This window comes from Gossypium arboreum, chromosome 8, assembly GCF_025698485.1.
Source record: "Gossypium arboreum isolate Shixiya-1 chromosome 8, ASM2569848v2, whole genome shotgun sequence".
NCBI classification, from domain to species: domain Eukaryota; kingdom Viridiplantae; phylum Streptophyta; class Magnoliopsida; order Malvales; family Malvaceae; genus Gossypium; species Gossypium arboreum.
The window spans coordinates 134,825,450-134,848,155 of NC_069077.1; the positions used below are offsets into that span (position 1 = coordinate 134,825,450).

At 30.1% G+C, this 22,706-nt stretch overlaps 1 protein-coding gene across 1 annotated transcript; it reads right to left on the minus strand.

Moving 5' to 3' along the window:
• Nucleotides 1-1,439: 1,439 nt before the first annotated feature.
• LOC108469019 (uncharacterized) lies at nucleotides 1,440-4,269 on the minus strand. Its single transcript, XM_017769904.2, has 8 exons — nucleotides 3,990-4,269; nucleotides 3,375-3,455; nucleotides 3,206-3,294; nucleotides 3,044-3,118; nucleotides 2,535-2,638; nucleotides 2,369-2,446; nucleotides 2,170-2,232; nucleotides 1,440-1,858 (listed from the first exon to the last, which is right to left on the minus strand). The coding sequence occupies exons 1-8, from the start codon at nucleotides 4,110-4,112 to the stop codon at nucleotides 1,755-1,757; spliced, it is 717 nt and encodes a 238-aa protein (XP_017625393.1). The 5' UTR covers nucleotides 4,113-4,269; the 3' UTR covers nucleotides 1,440-1,754.
• Between the last annotated feature and the right edge of the window lie 18,437 nt (nucleotides 4,270-22,706).

Here is a 22,706-nt window from a genome sequence, read left to right on the forward strand (position 1 = left end):
GCTGAACACAAAGAGCATGGTTACTCACACATTTCACATGCTGAGAGCAATTGGGTAAGCTTGAAATCAAATGGTTCGGTTAGACTTGATGAAGGCTTTGCAGCTGCTAGGGGTTTTGTGTGTGATCATCATGGTGGGTGGATTATAGATTATTGCAGATATTTGGGTAATTGTACGGTGGTTGAGGCTGAGCTTTGGGGGATATTAGATGGCTTAAATCTTCTTTTGGATAGAAGTTTCGAAAAGGTCATTATCCAAACTGATAGTCTTAAAGCTATTAATGCTATTCAAGAAGGTTCCTAAGGGATTTCTAATTCTACTCTCGTCAGAAAAATACATTTCGCTCTCACAACTCTCTAAAACAGTGGAAGATCCAGCATATTTCTCGCAGTGAAAATCTAGTCGCCAATAGTTTGGCCAAGTCAGTTCATTCCAAAAGTCTTGGCTTAAGATTGATTGAGGATCCTCCTATGAGGATTTAGTTTTTGTCTTTTGTCATTCTTTCTTTTCACCCAAAAAAAAAGTGCTTGGAAAGTTTTTATATTATCGTGATTCAATTAAATTAATCTCTTTATTATTAAATGAATTAATTTAGTCTCTATACTATTAAAAAATCAAATAAATTTATATTGTATAAAAATATATTAAAGATTATATTTTTCAATTGTAATTTAATTCCAAAAACAGATTTCATTTACGAACTATAAAAATTTTAGAAATATTAACTTTGCTAAATAGTAAATTATATTTTTAAACAATAAAGGTTAACTCTATTCTAATTTAATCTTATTTGATTCTTTCTAATAGTACAACAACTAAATCGATTCATTTAACAATAGAAGGACTAATTTAATTTAAGTCCCTACAATAGAGACACCTCTAAGGTATATTCACCCACTTTTAACTTTAAGCTAAAATTCAAAATAATATTCGAATCCGTGCTCGAACGAGCCAAACCACCAATTCGCTAAAATCAACTCATCTAATATGTTCCATCAGATCAATTCTCCATCCAAACAACCAGTAATCCAATTAATGATTTTGAGCAGTATAGCTATATTCATTCATAATTTTATAGATCTTTTTTAAATTTTTTGTTCAAAGCGTAATCATGGATATCAGGAGGGAAAATCCAAAGTTATCACCCAATTTGGGAATGGGATTCATTTTTTTCCTTCATACAAACCCAATTCTGGGTTTTCATTATAATATTAAAATACATTTTCATATTAAACTTTTAAATAATAATTTAAGCTAGCCTGAATTTCAAATAAAATAAAATAAAAATTGATTGTCCAACTCATGCTGGATTCTTGGACAGGTTTACTTATCACTTATACTGCAATCAAATAAGAAAATTTCCAATACTTAATATTGGCCATTTTAGTTTAAGACTTGAAGTTAATCCATTCATAGGCAATCAGGGAGGTAAGAAACCATTTCAAAGAAAAAATCAATATATACATAAACATGATTAGGGTTTTCGCAACCTTTAACAGTAACTTTAATTACAGTGCAAATCATAACCCGCCCATCCCCACTTGCCCTTGCCTAAATCCGAAATGACCCAAAAATGAAAAAGCCTCTCATCCATATAATGCAGACATCAACACAAAAAAAACCACTGCCTAACAATGATGGAGATTTTAAAGCCACATCTCATGCTATTCCAAAACATTGGCCAAGGCAAGTATTTTAGCTCATGGTCTAAAAAGAAGAAAACTAACCAAGAGCTTCGGGTCGCTGATTATGCTTTAGTAGCCACCACCACCCCCCCTTGAGCGGCCACCACCCATCCTTCCACGGCCACGGTTATAGCCTCTGCCCCCTCCGCGTCTGCCTCTTTCATTGCCACTACCTGTTGGAATAAAAAGAGTGAAATAACTTTGGTTAAATGTTAGTGAATTTGAGATTGTTTGTTATTTGAATTCTTTTCCAACTAATTTGAGTTATTTTTTTGGGAATTCGATAACTAAAAATAATTAGCAAAACCTGCTGATTCAAATTAAAAGGTATCCAACACGGATATGTTCAATTTTTCAAAGTTTTTCCATGTATTTGAAGGGTCATTGGAAAGTCATATCTCCGCAAACATGTTCAAATATGTATTAGACACGAGTACTTCAATCAAAATCAAAAGTTGGAGTAGAATCAATGAAGCATACTTACCACGATAGCCCCAACCTCTTCCTCGCCCACCACCTCTGCCCCAGTTGGAGTATCCACCATTATCTATAAAAAAGATATTAGTGAATTATAAGGTATGTTTAATAAAAATCACTTTTCTACCACATTAAATTAAAAGTTCGACAAAAATATCAATAATCACCGGAAAACCATTCAAAGCATCAGAATCTATTTACTATACCTGGATAATTTCCATATCCACCCCTACCCCAACTCCGCCCTCTCCCTCTACCACGACCCCTTCCTCGGCCATATGAATCTAAAAATGAAATGTGAGACATGTTGAGATTTAAAAGAAAAATGTTCATAAAAAAACAGCTCCGTAACAACTTTTTTCTGAACATTACCTTCATTAACAGAATTATACGAGATCTGGGCTTGTTTCTGTGGTTGCTGCTGATGATAATGATATTGCGGCTTAGATTCTTCAACAAAATGTGGAGCTTGATACCTGAAGTCACATATATCAAGTCATACAGTTCTCTCAATTAAGCAAACAATATAATAACAATTTTATTTAATTACCCATGTCTAATACTCGTATCCACCACATACTCCAAAATGAGTACGGCGGTATGACCCTCTATGCATCTTCCAAATATGAAAAAGAAACTTTTAAGAAAATTGAACAAATACATATCCGATGTTCACACTCGATTTCAAGTAATATTAGTTTTTACACATTATGGGGTTCTAAACATTTAAGAAGTAGGTTCCAAAAGAAAACATTTAAGTACCGGCATTTAGCACATAACTAATCCCGGCTAAGCATTATATTAAAAAAGAAAAAATGTTTCCACAGTTTCATTTCCCTGATAATGTAATAACCGGATACCCAATCAACAAATTAGCTTACCCGGCAGAGTTTTTATTTAGCTCTCCGGTTGACAAGGTGATAGAAAGCATCGAGACATGGCGAGTCATCTCTACACTGCACAAGACAATAAACTAAATGCTCGGATTAATAAGAAGCAAACCAAAACGTCGTAAATGGGAATAGAGAAATATGGAGACTTACGGAACAAGTCCTTCTTCAATAGGGTTCCACACATCAGTTATGCTCAGCGAACTAATGGCGGTATCTTGATGCAGTTGGGGAACCCTTTTCTGTTTTACAGCACAAATAGATCTAATAAGGAAAAGTCGGAAAAATACGATGCAGAGATGATAAAGAAAAGGACATCAACCTTTATAATCTCGGCAATGGCTACCGTCTTACTGATTGCTTGTCCCATTGCTTTTAAGACAATCTCCTTCGCTTGTTTTTCCTAATAAACTATACCAGCTCATTAATAGTTTAAACTAATAGAAGATATAAATCATCTCAACATTAACACAAAGTGATTACAGTAAAAGATTAAGAAAAATCCCAAATGTTAGATAATAGAAAAGAACATGGATAAAAATTACGTCGAATAACCTTATTTTACAATCTGATAAAACCCACTGACTACTAGAGAAAATGCAAACAAAGAATCCTAGAAATCAAATAGACCCAAATTTGCATTACTTTTTTTCCTAAAAATCAAACCCATAGGATACCATATAAAAATTAAAATGCCCAAACTCAGTACATGCACACACAAAAAATCGAAATCCCTAAATGAACAACACATTAAAGGGAAAGAAGAAGAAGAAGAAGAAGAAGAAGAAGAAGAAGCAAAACCCCAATAACAAAAGAGACGAATAAATACAATGTTGAACGTCAAAAAGCAAAAAAGAGAACCCCAGAAGCACGAAATGAGCAATGAACAAAGAAATGAGACCAAAAAAAAAAAGTCGAAAAGGGAAAGGAGGGAAACCTGAAGAAGAGCAATGGCATAGTTGATGTAGTTTCGAATAGCGCCTTGAGAAGTGATTCGGATCTCATTGTCGTTAATGGGTGATTCGGACTTTGGCTTCTCTACTTTCTGGTATCTATCCATTGGAGGAGTGGAAGTAAAACAAAGAAAGAAAAAAAAACCCTGATTAAATCACAGCACCAGCACAGAGCCTAACACCAAAATGAAAAGGCCCTTTCTGGGATTTACGCCTTTGCCGATATTGATGTCGGGTTTGATCCGATGGGTCTTTGGGTCAACCCGAGTTGGGTCGCAGCTCGAAAAATTTGTATCCATATTGTTTTTTTTTTTTTTGGAATTAAAAAAAAGTTATTTTTGTTATTTAAAAATAAGTTAACATAGATTATATATAAATATAAAACATCTTAAACATGGATTAGAGGTGATTATGGTCAGGTTAGGTCGGGTCTAAGTATGACATTAATATATTTTATGTTTGTTCAAGTTCGACTAAGTCTAAAATTTAGGACTAAAAATTTTACCTAAATCCGTCAATATTTACAAAGGACTAATTTAAACCAGTCCATATTATTTCTTTTAAATATTTATATTTATATTATTTTAATAATTTAATAATTTTATATCTTTTGTATTTATTGAATTTTTATATAATCATTTTAATATTATTTTAATGTTTATATTAGAGTAGTACTATATATTTAATATAAGTTTATTTTTTTAATTTGCTCTAAATTACATAATATAAATTATTATAAACTGAAAACGGATTGGCTCGGGCCTTGAATACTCAAGGACAAGCCCAATTCATATTTTAAACGAGATTAATTTTTTTTGCCCAAACCTATTTTTCAGGCCTAATATTTTTGTCTAAACCTTCCAAATTTTGAATGAGCCTCCGAGTTATACTGAGTTTATTATTTTCATAAAATTTCATTAGATTAATTCACAATTTGGTCTATGAAGTATACTTATTTTTTCAATTTATTATTTAAACTTTTTTATCTTAATTTGATACCTAAAGTATTAAGCATTTCCCATTTTGGTACTTAAAGTATGCTTCTATTATATTTTTTAGTCTATTTTTTTTGAACATTAAAAAATTTTGTTAGCCAATCATAAAGTGCTACATGATTATGATTTTATGTAAAATAAATAAATATATTGTTTTATTAAATGTATATACACATTAAAAAATATGAAAAATTAAAATAAATATATAAAAATTTCAGAAAAGTATATATAAAATATAAAAAATAAAATTTACAAGAAAATTACGATAATTAAAAAGAAATTAGGTGAAATTAAAATATTATAACAAAAATATAAAAAAATATTTTTAAAAATATTATATTAACCCTAAAAAATTTTTTTTTTTCTCCAAGCTATTTGTTTCTTATATTTTATTTTGCTCAACGGCAATGTCAGCCTCCGAGCTAGCTATCGTCCGCCTTTTTCGTCTCCCATCAACCCTTTCTCTATGGGTATCTTTTTTGTCTTCACAAGTTGTGATAGACATATAATAGTGCCTGTCGTTCATTAAAACTATATCTGTCACCAGTAGTTTTTCTTGAAAAGTGGGTAACTTTTTGTCAACTTCTTAATCTGTTTCTATTTTGAGAATATTTTAGAATAATAAATGATTTCACGTGTCGATTTGGACCCGTGTTGTCTTAAGTTTTATATGTTTTTTTTGTTTTTTTTTCCATTATTTAATAAGTATTCAATTTTAGAAGTTTTTTGTCTGCTCTTGCAGCACGTTTTTTAATCTTGCTTATGCATGTAATCTTTGTTTTACAAGTGATTTTAGGATGATTTCGTTTTCGTCCTCTTTAGTTTGGTAAATGCTCGATTCTTTTTTCGATTTTTTCTCATCGCTTTAGACCATCCGAGGTTGATTTATTTATTGTATTAAATGATTGCAATCACTCCAGATATGTCGTGCTTGAGTTGTGACAAAGTCAATTGTCAACCTCATAATGTTCTATTGATGCTGAGGTTAAAGTCTTTGTGGTGTTGATGGAACTTGTCATTCACCATCTACAATGAGTATTTGCTATTTTTTTCTTTGAATTGTATGATTCCATTCATTAAATGAATTAATGAATTTATTATAAAATTATAAAAAGATATTTAAGTTTCAAGATTTTTTGCAATTACATGAAATTTAAGTACTTATTAAAATTTTATAAAATTTTCAATTTTATATGTTATAACAATTTTCAATTTTATATATTAATTTGAATTTTAAATTTTAAAACTATATATATATAAAAAATTAATTTTTTATATATTATATATGAATTTTACATTTTAATCCATATAATATATATATAATATTAAAAAATTAAAAAGACTCGTGGCGTATTCTAATAGCGCCATGTGGACGGTCAATGCTAGTTAATGGTTAGTTAACGATCAGTCAAAGTCAATAGTATTTTTAATATTTAAATATTTAATATTATAATATTCTATTTTTAAATTTACATTTAATAATTTAATTTTAAATAAATCTAATTGCCTTGTGGCATTTTTTCATTGACCAAAACAAGTCACGTGGCACTATTTCATTTGCCAAAGTGAGCTAAAAGAATTTTTTTTTTTAAGGTAGTTACAAAATAGACCAAAAATAGATAAAATTGATATTTAAGTACCAACAAGAAAAAATTAAATACAAAAATAGAAAAATAGATATACTTCAAGGGCTAAAGTAAATTTAGCCAATTTCATTTCGTTCTAAAAATGATACTCCATTTCTGGGTTTTTTACCCTAATAATATAAAAAATAAAATAAAATACTAAAATAGGTTGTTTTAAATATTAAGTACCCAAATGGTACATTTGACTTTGTGGAGGGTAGTGCATAGGCAGCACCACCATAAATTTTTTAACCAAAAGAGTAAAAAAAATAATGATTTAAAAGATTTAGGGACTTGTTATGGAATTTTTCCATTTTTGAATGGCAGGGTGGCGGCACCAAACTTTAAATTTGGATAATTTCCTTGTAAACACTCCTTATTTATTATTATTTTTTTGTTCCCCTTCAACTACTGTATTTTGTTTAAACAAACTATTAACCTATTCTTGTAGTTAAATAAGCTCTTTACTTATGATTTTTACACATAAAAGCCCTATATTTTAGTATTAAAGTAAATATATTTTACCCAAAGTAAAGCTATTTAAAAAAATATAAACTAATTCACATCTTATGTTGATGTAACTTTGGTGAGAATAATTTATTAAATAATAAACTAATTCACATCTTACGTTGATGTAAATTTGATGAGAATAATTTATTAAAGAAAATTATAATTTGATGGAAATAATTACTTTTTAGAATTTATGTTGATGTTAAAGTGTATAATTTTTATTACATTAACAAAAATTAAGATAAGAGCTTGAAATTCAAAATATATATATTTACTTTAATATTAAAATATAGGGCCTTTATGAGTAAAAACCATAAGTAAAGGGCTTATTTAACTACAAAAATAGGTTAATGATTTGTTTAAATATAATATAGTGAGTTGAAGGGAAATAAAAAAATAATAATAAATAAGGATGGCTTACAGGAAAATTATCTAAATTTAAAGTTTGGTGCCGCCACTAGCACCCTTCCCCTTCCTTTTCAGCATACATTCAAAATTTGAAAAATTACATAATAGGTCCCTAAATCTTTTAAATTATTATTATTATTTTTTACTATTTTGGGTTAGAAATTCAGAGTGATGCCACTTATGCATCACCCTCCACCAAGTTAAATGTACCATTTTAATACTTAATCTTTTAAACAACCTAATTTAGTATTTTATTTTATTTTTATATTATTAAGGTAAAAATCCCTCCATTTCTATTCATATCCAATACTCACTCAACATCTAATATTGCTTTGATAATTTGTTATCGCTTACAAAGGTTGTACTCTTTTATTCATATAAAAATAACATTAAAAATTATTACTAAATATTTCAATATTTTAGTGGAATTGCTACTACAAATTTCGTGGAGTCCATGAATAGCAATTTTTCCATTTTAATATAACTATTTTATTTTTTGTTGAGTAATTTGTTATGTGTTCCATTAAAAGAAACATTCGAATATTTATACATATTATCACTGTCAATGATTTGACTTCATTATTCATGATTTAACCCTACTATTCATAGAATTGATACTCTGAGTAAGCTTCAAGCATGATGGACATGTGTATCATTTCAAGTCGCATGCTAGAGTTCGTGGTTCCCTCCAAGTGAACTCCTTGGATGTATAAGAGCTAATACGCGAGCTCCCTTCAACTCTCGCAACCCAATACTGTGAACTTCCCTATCTGTTACATCTCGTGTGCATCCATCAAGTGGGGTTAGATCGGGTCGCCAAGCTTATTTGGGTATTGGGTTGATGATTATTTCTGTATGATATTTTTAAATATTAAATAAAACAATTAAATCTAAAAAAATAAAAATACTAAAATAGATGAGAATTATCTAGCTATCCTCATGTCATCAACTTCGCGTCTCTTCTTACATCTCTTTCCCCTTTTAATAGATTTTGTTTTATCCTCTCTTTTTTTTACATTTTTTTATCTTCCACTTTTTCCTCTTTTCTCCTCCTCTTCTGCTTTACGTCTCTTTCATTTCTTTCTCTCTTTCTTATTTCTTATTTTCATTTTTCAACTTTTTTTTTTTTTCATATTTTCCTTTTTTTTTTTCTATTTTTCATTCTTTTGGTATTCTCTTTTATTACAAGTAGGTCAATTTATCCGTCTAAACTTGAGTTCTTTTATTTTCTCTCTTTAAAATGTTCATATTCTTTCTATCTAAACCAAACAAATCCCATTAACATATTGTTTTCTAAATTCTCTTAATTTTGTCACTACTGGCCTTCGTGGTCGCTTCCATCGACTATCATATCCTTATCCAAAACAAAAAATCAAAATTTCATCTCATACTTCATCATCATCTCTTCTTTCTATTTTTTAATTCAAAAATCATTATAAAACGTAAATCCACAAAGAAAATCCCCTTTTATTTTTTCATCATTGGTTGTCACCATGAATGCTCAATCATCTCGGTAGTGGTGAGAAGGAATGGTTTGATAGTGGTGAAGGTGACAAGAAGAAGAAGAATTAAGAATTGGAAAAGAAAAACTATTCCAAGTGGGACTTCAATCAAAATTAAAAGAAGTGACATTATTATTTCGTTAATGATTTAGCAGAGTACCAACAAAAAATTCAACATCAATAACATTAGTTACAAAATTGAAAAACTTGTAATTCCTAAGCCCTAAATAGAACGTTATCAGCATTACAATTTACCTTTTAAAAATAGTGAAATAGGTTTAATTTGTACATTGTGAAAAATGCAAAAGAATATTTTAATTAAAGGTGTTTATTAGTTGGGCAAAGCTTTAGTTCTTAAAAAAATTTTAAGTTCGAGCTCTACTCTAACCTAATCTATACAAACGAATCATTTTATTGCTTAAAAAATTGCTATTTAAATTTGATTATCAAAATATATAAATGTTAATATTATTTATATATATATATTTATTGTTTTAAATCGTAAAACAGTCGGACTAGTTAACTTAAGGTTGAAAATTTTAAACTCGCACTCAGCTAAATTGGCTCGGGTTACCTGAAACTTGAGCACCCATAATTCTAACTCAATTTTGTATGTATTAATTAATTTTGAAAGCATATGCATCTTATTATGGAAAAATTGTAATTGTAATTGAGCATGAAATTCAATTATTTTTCATTCTTTGAAATAGAAAAAACATATAAAAATTCAAACTATTTTTTGTGTTATTTTAAACAAAACAAAATTATCATTGAAAATATTATCATCTTTTTATATATTTTTTTTCACTTTTTTCTTTATTTTCCTTTCCTCTATCCTTTCTCTCCTTTTTTTTTTTTTCCATTTTTCCTTTCCTATATTTTTTTAAATTCCACTTGCATTCTTTGATTATTATTTATTCCTTTTCAAAGAAATAAAAGGCGACTCAATCCTTTTATGATAATTGCTATATGTAAGAACCTTAAGTTGTAGCCTCTTAATTGGATATTTCGTCTTCTCTAAAATTATTTTGGATTTTAATCACAATTGTGCAAAAAAAAAAAAAAATGGTAAATTTAAACTTTTTTTTTCATTATCTCCTTTTCACTCTGTAACACCCCATACCCGTACTCGAGACCAGTATAGGATACAAGGCATTACCGAAATTTTCAAAATAATTTCAATTAATTTATATCGTTTAGCATTCATTTTGATGTTTTATGTAACATCCTTTTTATATTATAATTCTCGTATCATATAAATATTCTATCCGTTGAATCATTGGAGTTCCGATGGATTTTTCAACAGTACACTCAAAGCGTACATTTCCATATTCCATCAATTCATATTCGAAAATAACCCTTAGGACGTTTAATCATCAAGCACTCTCTCGAGCCACATCTCATGTAACTGTAGTGAATCAGGCTTACCTTTTCAGGTCAAATCCTACCCATCTTAAGTTATCATAAGGAATCATATATCGTGTAGCCGTAGCGAATCTGGATTACCCTTTTCAGGTCAAATCCTATCCACCTTAGGTTACCATAATGAATCATATATCATGTAACTGTAGCGAATCAGGATTACCTTTTCAGGTTAAATCCTATCCACCTTAAGTTACCATAGTGAATCAGGAATAAATCATAAATTACCATAGTGAATCATGAACGAATCCTATCCACTTTATATTCTCGAGAAGACTTTTGTCATATTAACCGTCCGGGTTATCTATTTCTGAAACACATGCAGGAACTCTTTCATTTGGGAAATCACCTATATCCATCCGGAACCCAATATTCAAACAGATTTTATCTCTTTCAAGTAGTTTCAGAACATGTATTATTTCTTTCATTTCAACATCCATACATTTCATATATTCAATTCAAACATCATATAAAATACAATATAATATTTAAATTGACATATTTATATGCTCATTCAAGTTATACGAACCTACCTGACTAAATTGCAGAAATACCAAGATTTAGGGGCATTTTGGTAATTTATCATTTTCCCAATTTTCACCCGATCTTAAATTAATAATTTCATTCAATTTATTAATTTAGATAATAAGACAATTCATTCCCTTCAATTTGGTCATTTTTGACATTTTTACAAAATTACCCCCTAAAGTTTTACTTTTATTCAATTTAGTCCTTGAGCCTAAAACATGCAAATTAACCATACTAGCTGAATATTCATATATATTTTTCTCCCCCTCCTCTCCATTCCACATCCTTAATGCATATAACATGCTTATAAGTAACATTATCTATAATTTCACTATTTACTTATATGTATATTCAAAGCTTGTCATAGTCACTAAATTATTTTTATCTTAATATAAATAATTCCAAATTAAGATCCATTAATTTTCCCTAAAACTAGACTCACATATATTCTTACCATAAAATTTTTAGAATTTTTGGTTTAGCCAATAAGTACAGTTTATTCTTTAAAGTTACCCCTGTTCTACTATCTGACAGTTCCGACCCTTCTTCACTAAAAATTAATTATCTCCTTGTACGGGATTTGAATAATGTTTTAATTTGTTTATATTGAAAATAGACTCATTCAGGATTCTAAAAATTTAAATTTAAGCCCATAATTATTTTTCTTAAATTTTTTATGATTTTCCAAAATCAAAATAGAGGAACCCGAAATCATTCTGACCTTGTCTCATAAAATTTATTATATCTCATAATTTACAATTCCATTTCTTACACGGTTTATTTTATAAGAAAATAGACTGAATAAGATTTAATTCCATATTTTTTTCATCCTCTAATTCGATTTTCACAATTTATGGTGATTTTTCAAAGTTAGCCTACTGTTGCTGTCCAAAACTGTTTTAGTACAAGATATTTATTTACCATGTTTATAACACCCTTATTTTCTTTCTCTACACTATTTCTCATTACTTTCTCTTATTTTCTCTTCATTAACATGTCAAGAACATAGGTCCATATATGAGAAATCTCTACATTAACATCAATTCCATGCTTTTTCAATAATATCAATCTTAAAAATATATTGAAGTCATGATGTTCTTACCTTGTTCTATTGATTTCAATCTTCATCTTGATTTTCTCTCTCCTTCAGCTTCCATTTCTTGAATCTAACTTTATATTATAACTTCCCATAGTCTCCTTAACATTTTTCTCTCTTGGTAGCTATGGAAATTCTTTTAATTTTTGGGTGAAAATGGTGAATTTTTTATAGAAGGACCAAATTGTAAAGAAAGCAAAACTTTCTTTCTTTCTCTCTTTCTCTCACGTAAGTGCATGGGAAAAATGTCCATCCTCCTCTTTCTTTCCTTACATATATATATTAAATAAAATAATAATAAAATAATAAAATATCATTTAAAAATCAATTTAAAGTATTAATAAACTAATATTTATTTAATTTATCTAAAATATCTCCAACATTATCATTGTCTCTAGATTTCTCTCTCCTTCTAATTGACCATATTACCCTTGATTATCTTTTTAAAATTCCATCATTGAGTCATCATTTAATTTGGTAAAATTACAATTTAGTCCATCATAATTCTTCACTTATTTAATTTGGTCCTAATTCCTCCATTTTCCTTAGTTTCTAGATCATTCCACCCTTAAAATATTTACACTATTGGTCCTTAAACTTTTTTATATTTACACTTTAACCTCTCAAGTTTTGAGTATTTACTCTTGTACAACAAAACTTTTCACACTTTTACAATTTAGTCCTTTTCTGAATCAAGATATCATAATTTACTTCCCAATGTTGTCATAACTCAAAACTTCCCTTTTTATCACTTATTTCCTTATTTTTCTATATCAAGGATAATATATTACTATAGAAATTTTCGGGGCATTACACACTTGCTATTTACCTTCTACCTATAATTCTTTAAAACCCAATATCAAGTTCATCTTCAAACTCAAAATATGATGGTTGACTATTACATTGATCGTTTCGAGCACCAATCATGAACATTGACCATCGATCACCTCTGGGTGGTCAAACTCAAAATCTACCAAAATATTCTCAACCTGCTCTTCCAAATTATCGAATTCGAATTGCCAAAATAGATTTTTATAGGATTTACAATGGAAGTTGTAGTCTAACTCACTTATGATCTTTCTCCTACATTGTTCCGGCGACCTCCAGTAATATGTTGCTCCTCTACCTTCACATTGAGTTTGGATAATGAATAATAAAAGTAAGGGAATATTTTTCTTATTTGAAAAGCTAAAATTAATAAAAAGAAGTGAAAGAGTTTTTGTTTGGTTAAAGCATGCAAATGAAAGTAAACGATTTGCTTAAATAATTTTCCAATTATAACCTTACTTAAATAACATATAATAATTAAATTAAATTAAATTGAAAAAATCAAAGATTTCATAAAAAATAATTACCGGTGTTAACCAAGAAAGTATAAATTGATTCGATAAATTTATTAATTTGATACAATTTTAAAAATAAAAGTTCTAATAATTCAAAATTTAGAAAATAATTTTGATACATTGTTAATTTGATACAAAATTAAAAGAGACTGATATTATTGAGAGTTATAATAATCCAAAAAGTAAAAAGTTGATAATTTAAAAATAATTACAACCATTTACAACAAATTAAAAACTATTAAAATGAGAAAATTTTAGTAGGAGACATTTCAAATTTAAAAAATCACTAAAATAAATCGAGGTAAAATGACATTTTTAAAATAAAATATTATTAGATTTTCTTTCCTATAATCGCCCTCCCAATTTAAGATATTAGGAAATAAGGGAAAATAAAGAAATGTGAAGGATTCTCAACTCCTTTCGCGTTACATCCTATGTAAAAAAAATACATTGTCCAAACAAGGGAAAAAAGAATCATTTTCCTTGGGTTATTTAACTTTCATTCTCATTACCCTAATCCATATATAGTGTTAGGCTTCACTTCTAGCATAGGTATCATCCAAACAACACCCAGAACTACTCCAACCTAAGAAAATTGAAATTAAGCCATTGGTTTTTATGTTTTTATTTTTCTATTTGTGACATTTGTGTTTGGGTGAGGTTGGCGTTGAGGGTTAATTAAGGGTTCAAACGAATTAGTGGTTGTCTGGTTAAAATTTAATGTATTTTGGTGATGATGATGAGTGGTGTATTGTTGCAAGGGTGGTGTTCCCGAGTCATAAGTGGTTTGCTAGGCTCTTTGTATGGTTATGTGAAGGGTGAAGAGTAGTTGTTGGTGGCTAATAGTGGTGATTGAATGTTGTGGGCTAAGTGAGAGGTTAAGAGAGGCAAATGGTTCTTGGGAGCAAGTTAAGTCCCTCACATTTTCTTTCAAAAAATTGCTCTCTTTATAAAAAATCAGAAACCATATATCAAGATAATCCCAAAAAATCTGAGATTGAGAAAATGGTAAGTTAATGTAGCATAATTGAATATTCCATCCATACACAAATACATTTAAATGATGTTCATTTTTAAACTTATTTAATACTACTACTAGTAATAATTCTTGGCCAAGATTTAGGATTAATTTGAATACTAAGCTCAAAGTTGATTGAACCACAAATAATGTCATATTTAATACCAAAGCCCAAATTCAACTTAAAAATGAAATGTAAAGAAAAACTAGATGCTAAAACTTGGCTAATATTCGAGATTAATTTGAATAAAATTATATATTTAGAATTGTGATGTGAAGTTTGGTCGGTGACCAAGTTGGTCTGTTGAGCTTGTTTAGGACAAGAAGGAGTGTCGACGTATAAGTGGCTGGAGATAAAGACGAAGTGGGTTCTCCCATAGAGAAGATGGGAGAAAGAGAGTGAGAAGAGAATCAACCCCTGCAGAAGGTCCTTAGAACTTAGGAAGGTATATAAAAGGCTTTGGTGGGACTCGCGTAATGATGCCTATTATGGTGTATGGTGGCTATAAAATAGTATTGATGTGATAGGACAAATGTTGATATTTTGTATAACAATTCCTCTCATTGTCGAAGGGAAGGTCATAAAATGACATTATTCGAGACAAAAGTATGGTGAAGACTTTGAGTCATACGTTAGGTTTTTTTTTATTAGGATTAATTTATACACATTTCATTTTGCTTAAAGAAGGTATTAGCTTAACACTCAGAAAGCCATACCTATAAGCTTAAATTTGCTGAGTTGTACTTGAGATGGTGTAAGCTTGAATTTTAGTGCCTAAAGAGGCGAGCAGCAATTCTTCTATTAACTTAGAGGGTAATATCCTCATAGGATGTATGCCTTAAATAAATTTCGCTAAATGGCTTAGAAGGCTAGTAGCGATTTTGTTATTGGCTTAGTGGGCAATACCCTCGTAGGGTTTGTGCTTTAAATAAACTTAGCTAAGTGCCTTAAGAGGCTAACAATGATTTTGCTATTAACTTAACTAGCAGTACCCTCATAAGGTGTGTGCCTTAAATAAATTTTGCTAAGTGTCTTAGGAGGCTAGCAACGATTCTACTATTGACTTAGCGGGTCATACCCTTGTAGGTGTGCGCCTTAAATAATTTGACTAAGTGCATTGAGAGGTTAGCAGTGGTTCTGCTATTAACTTAGTGAACAATACTCTCATAGGGGGTGCTTCAAATAAATTTGGTTAAGTGCATTAAGAGGTTAGCAAAAATTCTACTATTAACTTAGCAGACAATACCCTTGAAAGGTGTGTGCTCAAATTCGCTAAGAGCCTTAAAAGTTCAACAATGATTTTACTACTAACTTAGCGGACAATACCCTTGAAAGGTGTATGCCTGAAATAAATTTAGCGTCTCAAGAGACTAGCAGTTGATCTGCTATTAACTTAGTGAGTAGTACCCTCGAAGGGCATGTCCTCAAATATATACAATTTATGTATGTTAAATGGCAAGATGTTATAAAATCAATTATTGCATTTCGTACATTATGTGTGTGACGATAGGTCCTAGTGAATTTATTTCTAATTCTAGGTTAATTAATTGAAATTTATTTCTAATTAAAACCCTATTATCTCATTAAGTCATGTTATAGATTCCCCTATTAGATTTGACTCTAATCTGATAGATTTGTGTCATCTTATTTCTAGGATTGCATGCAACTCCAATCAATTACGCAATATCTAATCTTAAACAGGGTCTATTCAACCACCGATTTAAGCACATCGAACATGGATCAATATTCTAGAACTATCAAATCAAGAATTAAACACACATAATTGAGAACAAGAAACTGAGTATTTGTAACAATCCGATTTTGACCCTAGTTGGAATAGTAGTTTCATGACCACAAATCCAACTCCGAAAAATATTTTAATATTATTCTCTGTGTCTTTGATATGTGAATTTACATCTATGAAAATTCTGTGATTTAATCTGTCTGTTTCTGTGCTTAATTATGAAAAATGATTAAATCGCGTAAAGTGTAAAAGTTGAGTGCTAGATGCTAAAGCACATATTTGGCCTGGCTTTTAAAATAAAATTCCTTGCATGTCAAATTTACCATTTGTTTCAATGGTGGACAAAAATGGTCATGTAGTTGGTGAATTTAATGTTATATCATTAAGGGCAAAATGGTAAAAGGTGATTATAATGCTTATTATAATAAAATGAAAACAAAAAGGTGGCTTATAATCATGCATATTAGCCGAAAATCAGCCAAAGAAAGAAGGGTTTGAAGTTTTTGTACATTTGGCACTTTGGTAGCTAAATTGAGGTATGAAATTTGTTCGGTTTTTGATAATTTCTACGTTTCTGTGATCGTTACTTCGTGTTCTTCAAAACTCATGTCTAAATTTCTATTTCTGTTAAAGATTTCATGAAATGCCATTGTTGATATCATGAGTTTTGTGATGTTTTTGAATGAATTATGAAGGCTTGGTAGATGGTTCATAAGTTTTGTCTTTGAGTTTTTGATGAAATTGAGCTATTTGGGTTAAATTTTGAAAATGAGGTTTTGAAGGACTAAATCGTGAATTGAACATGTTGTATTGGCTTATATAGAAGCCATGAAAATTCAGCTAGCCCTTGTTGCAAAAAAAATTTGAATATTGGTGATTTTGTGAAAAATTGACTAAATTGTCAAAGTGTGAAAATGTAAGGGCTAAAATTTAAAGTGTCCTAAATATGTGTATATGGATTAAATTGAATGAAATGAATGATTTAATGGTTGAATTTGTATTGTATTAGATCAAGAACAAAGAAAATCAGACTTAGATCGGGGGAAGTCTAAAATAGTTGAATAGTCGACTCGTTTTATCCGAAATCCGTCCGAGGTAAGTCAAATTACTATTACGTGTTAATTGAAATAAATTCTGCACTGTAATCTGTATTGGATGGCCTTGAGTGCCTGATGAATATCTTTGGAGTAAAGTATGATAATATGTTAATATCTGAAAAGCTCAGATGTTTCTAAGAAAAGTTGACATCCGTTCGAGACATCGTAAGATCGTGTGCGGGACATGAGCCTCAATTAAGATTTACATATAAGACCATGTCTGGGACATCGGCATCGTATCTGATTTCGTGTAAGACCCTGTCTGGGACAGAGGCATCGATATTGAATTACATGTAAGACCACGTTTGGGACGTCGGCATTGTACTTATTTATGAGCATCTGTATCGTTTCTAACCCGTCTAATGATAGCATACGAAATATGAGATTGAGTATATGAAATGTATAACCTATGCAGGTACGTTTGTATCGTACTAAATTTTCTGAATATGAAAAACTCTGTCTCTGTGAAATATGTATGGAAATGAAGCATGACATATATGCAAACAAAGGAGCATGGTTAAGTTTATGAATTATTCTATGAAATGGTTATGAATCTATATGGTTGAATTGTACTTATATGCTTTAGTAGTTAGACCAATTGTATTTGGCTTACTAAGCTTTTTGTAGCTTACTCTGTGTGTTTACTGTCTGTTTTACAGTTATCGTAGCTACTAAAGGCTCGGGGATAGTCGAGGATTGTCACCACACTATCGATCTCATTTTGGTACTTTTGAAAGTGTAAATATTTTGAAGTATGACATGTATAGGCTAGAAGGTCTATGTATATAAATTTTTATGTGTATATATTATGCCATAGGAGTTGGCTAGCAAATGAAATGTTGTATATTGTTTTGGTATTTGGTTGATTGTGCCAAATGATGTATGGTTGTAGTGTTTTATGAGCTAATATGTTTTTGTTATAATGAAGCATGTTTTGAGCATAGAATTGGTTGAAAATTGTTGTATGAATGTTGTTTAATATGGCTTGTAAGGATGACTTCTAAAATGGGTGGCAAATTGGTTTAAATCAAGCTTGCATGGTGCCACACGGTCAGGGGACACGGGCGTGTCATGTGGCCGTGGGCTAGAGTCAGTAGCTAGCTAAGTATCACACGGCCATAGCACACGGGCATGCCTATTGGCTGTGGGTGAAAGTCAGTATGGTTACCCTATTTTGGCACGGTTGGTTCACATGGGTGTGTTTGATGCCTGTGTGAGGCACACGGCCTGGTTACACGAGCGTGTGACCTCAACTGTAACACCCTTAACCCGTATCCGCTGCCAGAACAGGGTTTCAGAGCATTACTACCATTTGCAGATCACTTAAAAAAAATTTCACTTAAATACTTACCGATTCAATGCATCAATAAATATATTACCATTGAATCAATGGCTTGGCACTTGCCTAAGCATCAACAACAACACTTGTTAGTGTACTTACACTTATTTCATATAAATTCTTACTTTCTCAATATGTCATATTTGAATTTAATACTCGTCTTAACTTACATATTTTTCTTATATTAACATATAAAAGATAATCTCATATGTACATGTCATGATACATATCATTCTCTTACTGTTTCTTTAATAACATATATCATTCATTTCATTATATCAATATTTCATATACCATATACTTTCCACACCATGTGTCCATATAATATGTACAAATCATAATATAAATTCAATACAAAGATAAATGATTGATGAGCTCATTAATTCCATAATTTTCATGTTTTTCCATTTCTCATATTTATCCCGTTGAATTTCTCGGAATTTCGATGATTTTCAGAGGTACACTTTTAGTGTACAATTTCGGGTCCGTTAATTCGTACACATATGGATATACCCTTTTTCCAGATAGCACACTCCCGCGAACCTCATCCTTACAGCGGGATTACCAGTCCAGACTAAATCCCCTGTAATATAAACTCATAGAGTATTGTCGGGATTACCAGTCCAGGCTAAATCCCTTGCAACGATAATTACTCTAATGAGCTTGGATCTGAATTACCAGTCCAGGCTAAGTTCAGACCCTAATTCAAATTTACCCGTCTGGGCTAAATCCATTTTCAACATATTCTTCAGGAGGGCATATCAGGATAAGATCACCCGTCCAGGCTAGATCTTTTTTACCATCTCGAGCTATTTAATGGGAAGCTTATAAAGAGCAATATCGGGAAGTTAATCCGGGCTATAACGGGAAGCTCAATAGAGCAGAAATTAGGTAGTTCATAAAGAACCATATCGGGAAGCTCACGAAGAGCCTATCGGGAAGCTCACGAAGAGCCTATCGGGAAGCTCCAGATAGCCATATATCGGGAAGTTCAAGCGAGCACTATCGGGAGGCTCACAAAGAGCCTATCGGGAAGCTCACAAAGAGCTATATATCGGGACGCTTTTAAGAGCTACGGTGTGTCCTCAACACATGCAGATCACAATCTATCGGGACACTCCGAAGAGCTATAATGGGAAGCTCGCAAGAACCATATAACGGGAAGCTCGATAGGGCTAATATCGGGATGCTCTTTCGAGCTATGGTGTGTCTGCAACATATGCAGAACCACAACCAATTCGGGAAACTTACATCCATTGATTTTCCTTTATTCAACGGGATTTATCATTTTATCGGGCATTATCAAATATATCCATATCAATTTCATATGCATGACAAAAATACAATTCACAAGTATAATCATGAATTCCATTCCATTCAACCGGGATTTATTTTCAATTTATATCGAGTATTATCAATATTTCATCAATTATCATGAATTGAACATTCAAATCATATTTTCATCACATAACCACATATTTCAAGTGTTTAAAAATACAATTCAAGTTACACAAACTTACCTCATTGATTGTTTGTGTTTATAATGTCATTAATCCGATATCTTTTCTTTTCCACGATCAAGTCTCGTATTTGTGTCGTCCGGATCTTTATAAATAAATTTGATCATCATTTTCATTCATTTCATATTCTAATGCATTTAATTAATGCTCTAGGCAAAATTACCATTTTGCCTCTAAACTTTTAATTAATGATGATTTCATCCTCAAGGTCAGAAAAATAAAATTCTTACAATTTAATTTTTATTTCCAGCTATTATTATCATACATATCGATAAAAGTCCATGAATTCTATAAAATATCGTAATTTTTTATAATTTCAACACTTTTCAATTTAATCCCTAATACATGTTTTCCCGATCTTAAACTAAATTAATAATTTCATTAAATTTTGTAATTTAAATAATAAAATAATCCATTTCATGCAATTTGGTCATTTTTGACATTTTTACAAAATTACCCATAAAGTTTTACTTTTATTCAATTTAGTCACTGAGCCTAAAATATGCAAATTAGCCATGCTAGATGAATATTCATACATACTTTTCCTCCTCCTCCTCTCCATTCCACATCCTTAATGTAAATAACACACTTGTAAGTAACCTTATCCATAATTTTCACTAATTACTTATGTGAATATTCAAGCTATCCACCCGTGTCATAGTCACTAAATTATTTATATCTGAAGATAAGGAACTCCAAATTAAGATCCGATAATTTTCCCTGAAAATAGACTCACATATATTCTTATCATAAAAATTTCATAATTTTTGGTTGGGCCAATTAATACAGTTTATTCGTTGAAGTCTCCCCTATTCTGCTGTTTGACAGTTCCGACCCTTCTTCACTAAAAATTAATTATCTCCTCGTACAGGATTCGAATGATGTTCCCGTTTGTTTATATTGAGAATAGACTCATTAAGGGTTATAAAAATATAAATTTAATCCCATAATTATTTTTATCCAATTTTTTATGATTTTACAAAGTCAGAACAAGGGAGCCCAAAATCATTTTGACCTTGTCTCACAAATTCATCATATCTCATGATTTACAATTCCATTGCTTACATCATTTCTTCTATAAGAAACTAGACTTAATAAGATTTAATTTAATGTTTTATTCATCCTATAATTAGATTTCTACAATTTTTGATGATTTTTTAAAGTTAGACTACTACTGCTGTCCAAAACTGCTTTAGTGCAAGATATTAGTTATCATGTTATAACACCCTTATTTTCTTTTTCTACACCATTTTTTCATTATTTTCTCTTATTTTCTCTTCACTAACATGACAAGAACATAAGACCATATATAAGAAAACTCTACTATAACATTATTTCCATGCTTTGTCAATAATAACAAACTTAAAAACATATTGAAATCTTGATGTACTTACCTTGTTCTATTGACACCAATCTTTAACTTATTTTCTCTCTCCTCCAACTTCTATTTCTTGAATCCAACTTGATATTATAACTCCCCATGGTCTTCTTAACATTTTTCTCTCTTAGTAGCTATAGAAATTCTTTTGATATCTAGGTGAAAATAGTGAATTTTTGGTGGAAAGACCAAATTGTAAAGAAAAGAAAATTTCTTTCTTTTCCTTCTCTTCTAACGTTGATTGCATGCATGAAAAGAAGATGAAAATTCTTCATCTTTCCTTCCTTTTATACTAAATAATTAATAATAAAATAATAAAATATCTCATTAAAATAATATATATCTAATTAAATAATTATAAAATATCATCAACATCATCATTACTTTCTAGATTTCTCTCTCTTCCAATTGACCATTTTGCCCTTTATTATCTTTTAAAATTCCATCCTTGAGTCATCATTTAATTTGGTAAAATTGTAATTTTAGTCCCTCATAGTTCTTCACCTATTCAATTTGGTCCTAATTCATCCATTTTCCTTAGTTTCTAGATCATTCCACTCTTAAAATATTTACACTATTGGTCCTTCAACTTTTTCATATTTACACTTTAATCCCTCAAATTTTGAGTATTTATTCTTGTGTAACAAAATTTTTCTCACTTTTACAATTTAATCCTTTCTTGAATTAATATATCATAATATACTTCTCAATATTGACATAACTTAAAATTTCCTTTTGTCACTTTATTTTCTTATTTTACTATATCAATGATAATATCTTACTATAAAATTTTCGTGGTATTACATCAATGTAATTAAAAAAAATTCTATGTTTTGAATTTTATGATTATGTTCGGTTTAGCTCTAACCGTTCTTAAATGTATTTTTAGGTCTCGTAGACATATTTAGAGATGATTGCTTATGAAATGATGTTAAAGAATATCTGTGATTCTGAATTGGTCCGAAATGTTCTGTTTGTTTGGTAATGCCCCTTACCTATTCCGGTGACAGATACGGGATAGGGGTGTTACAGTATTTATTAAGTAAAATAAAAATCAAATGATAGAATCCATCATAGGGTTCATCTCTTTTAGGTATTTAGAAAATTAGTTCATGCTAAAAAATAGAAACATCCAAGATACAGTATAACCGAAAGAAATAAATAAACTCATGATA

Bases quoted from the DNA above. Each gene is read 5' to 3' on its own strand.
- LOC108469019 (XM_017769904.2), bottom strand. From the start codon at position 4,112: ATGGATAGATACCAGAAAGTAGAGAAGCCAAAGTCCGAATCACCCATT. The intron at 3,456-3,989 runs GTTTCCCTCCTT...ATAGTTTATTAG, and splicing joins ATGCCATTGCTCTTCTTCAG to GAAAAACAAGCGAAGGAGAT. The intron at 2,639-3,043 runs GTAAGCTAATTT...ATGTGACTTCAG, and splicing joins CTAAATAAAAACTCTGCCGG to GTATCAAGCTCCACATTTTG.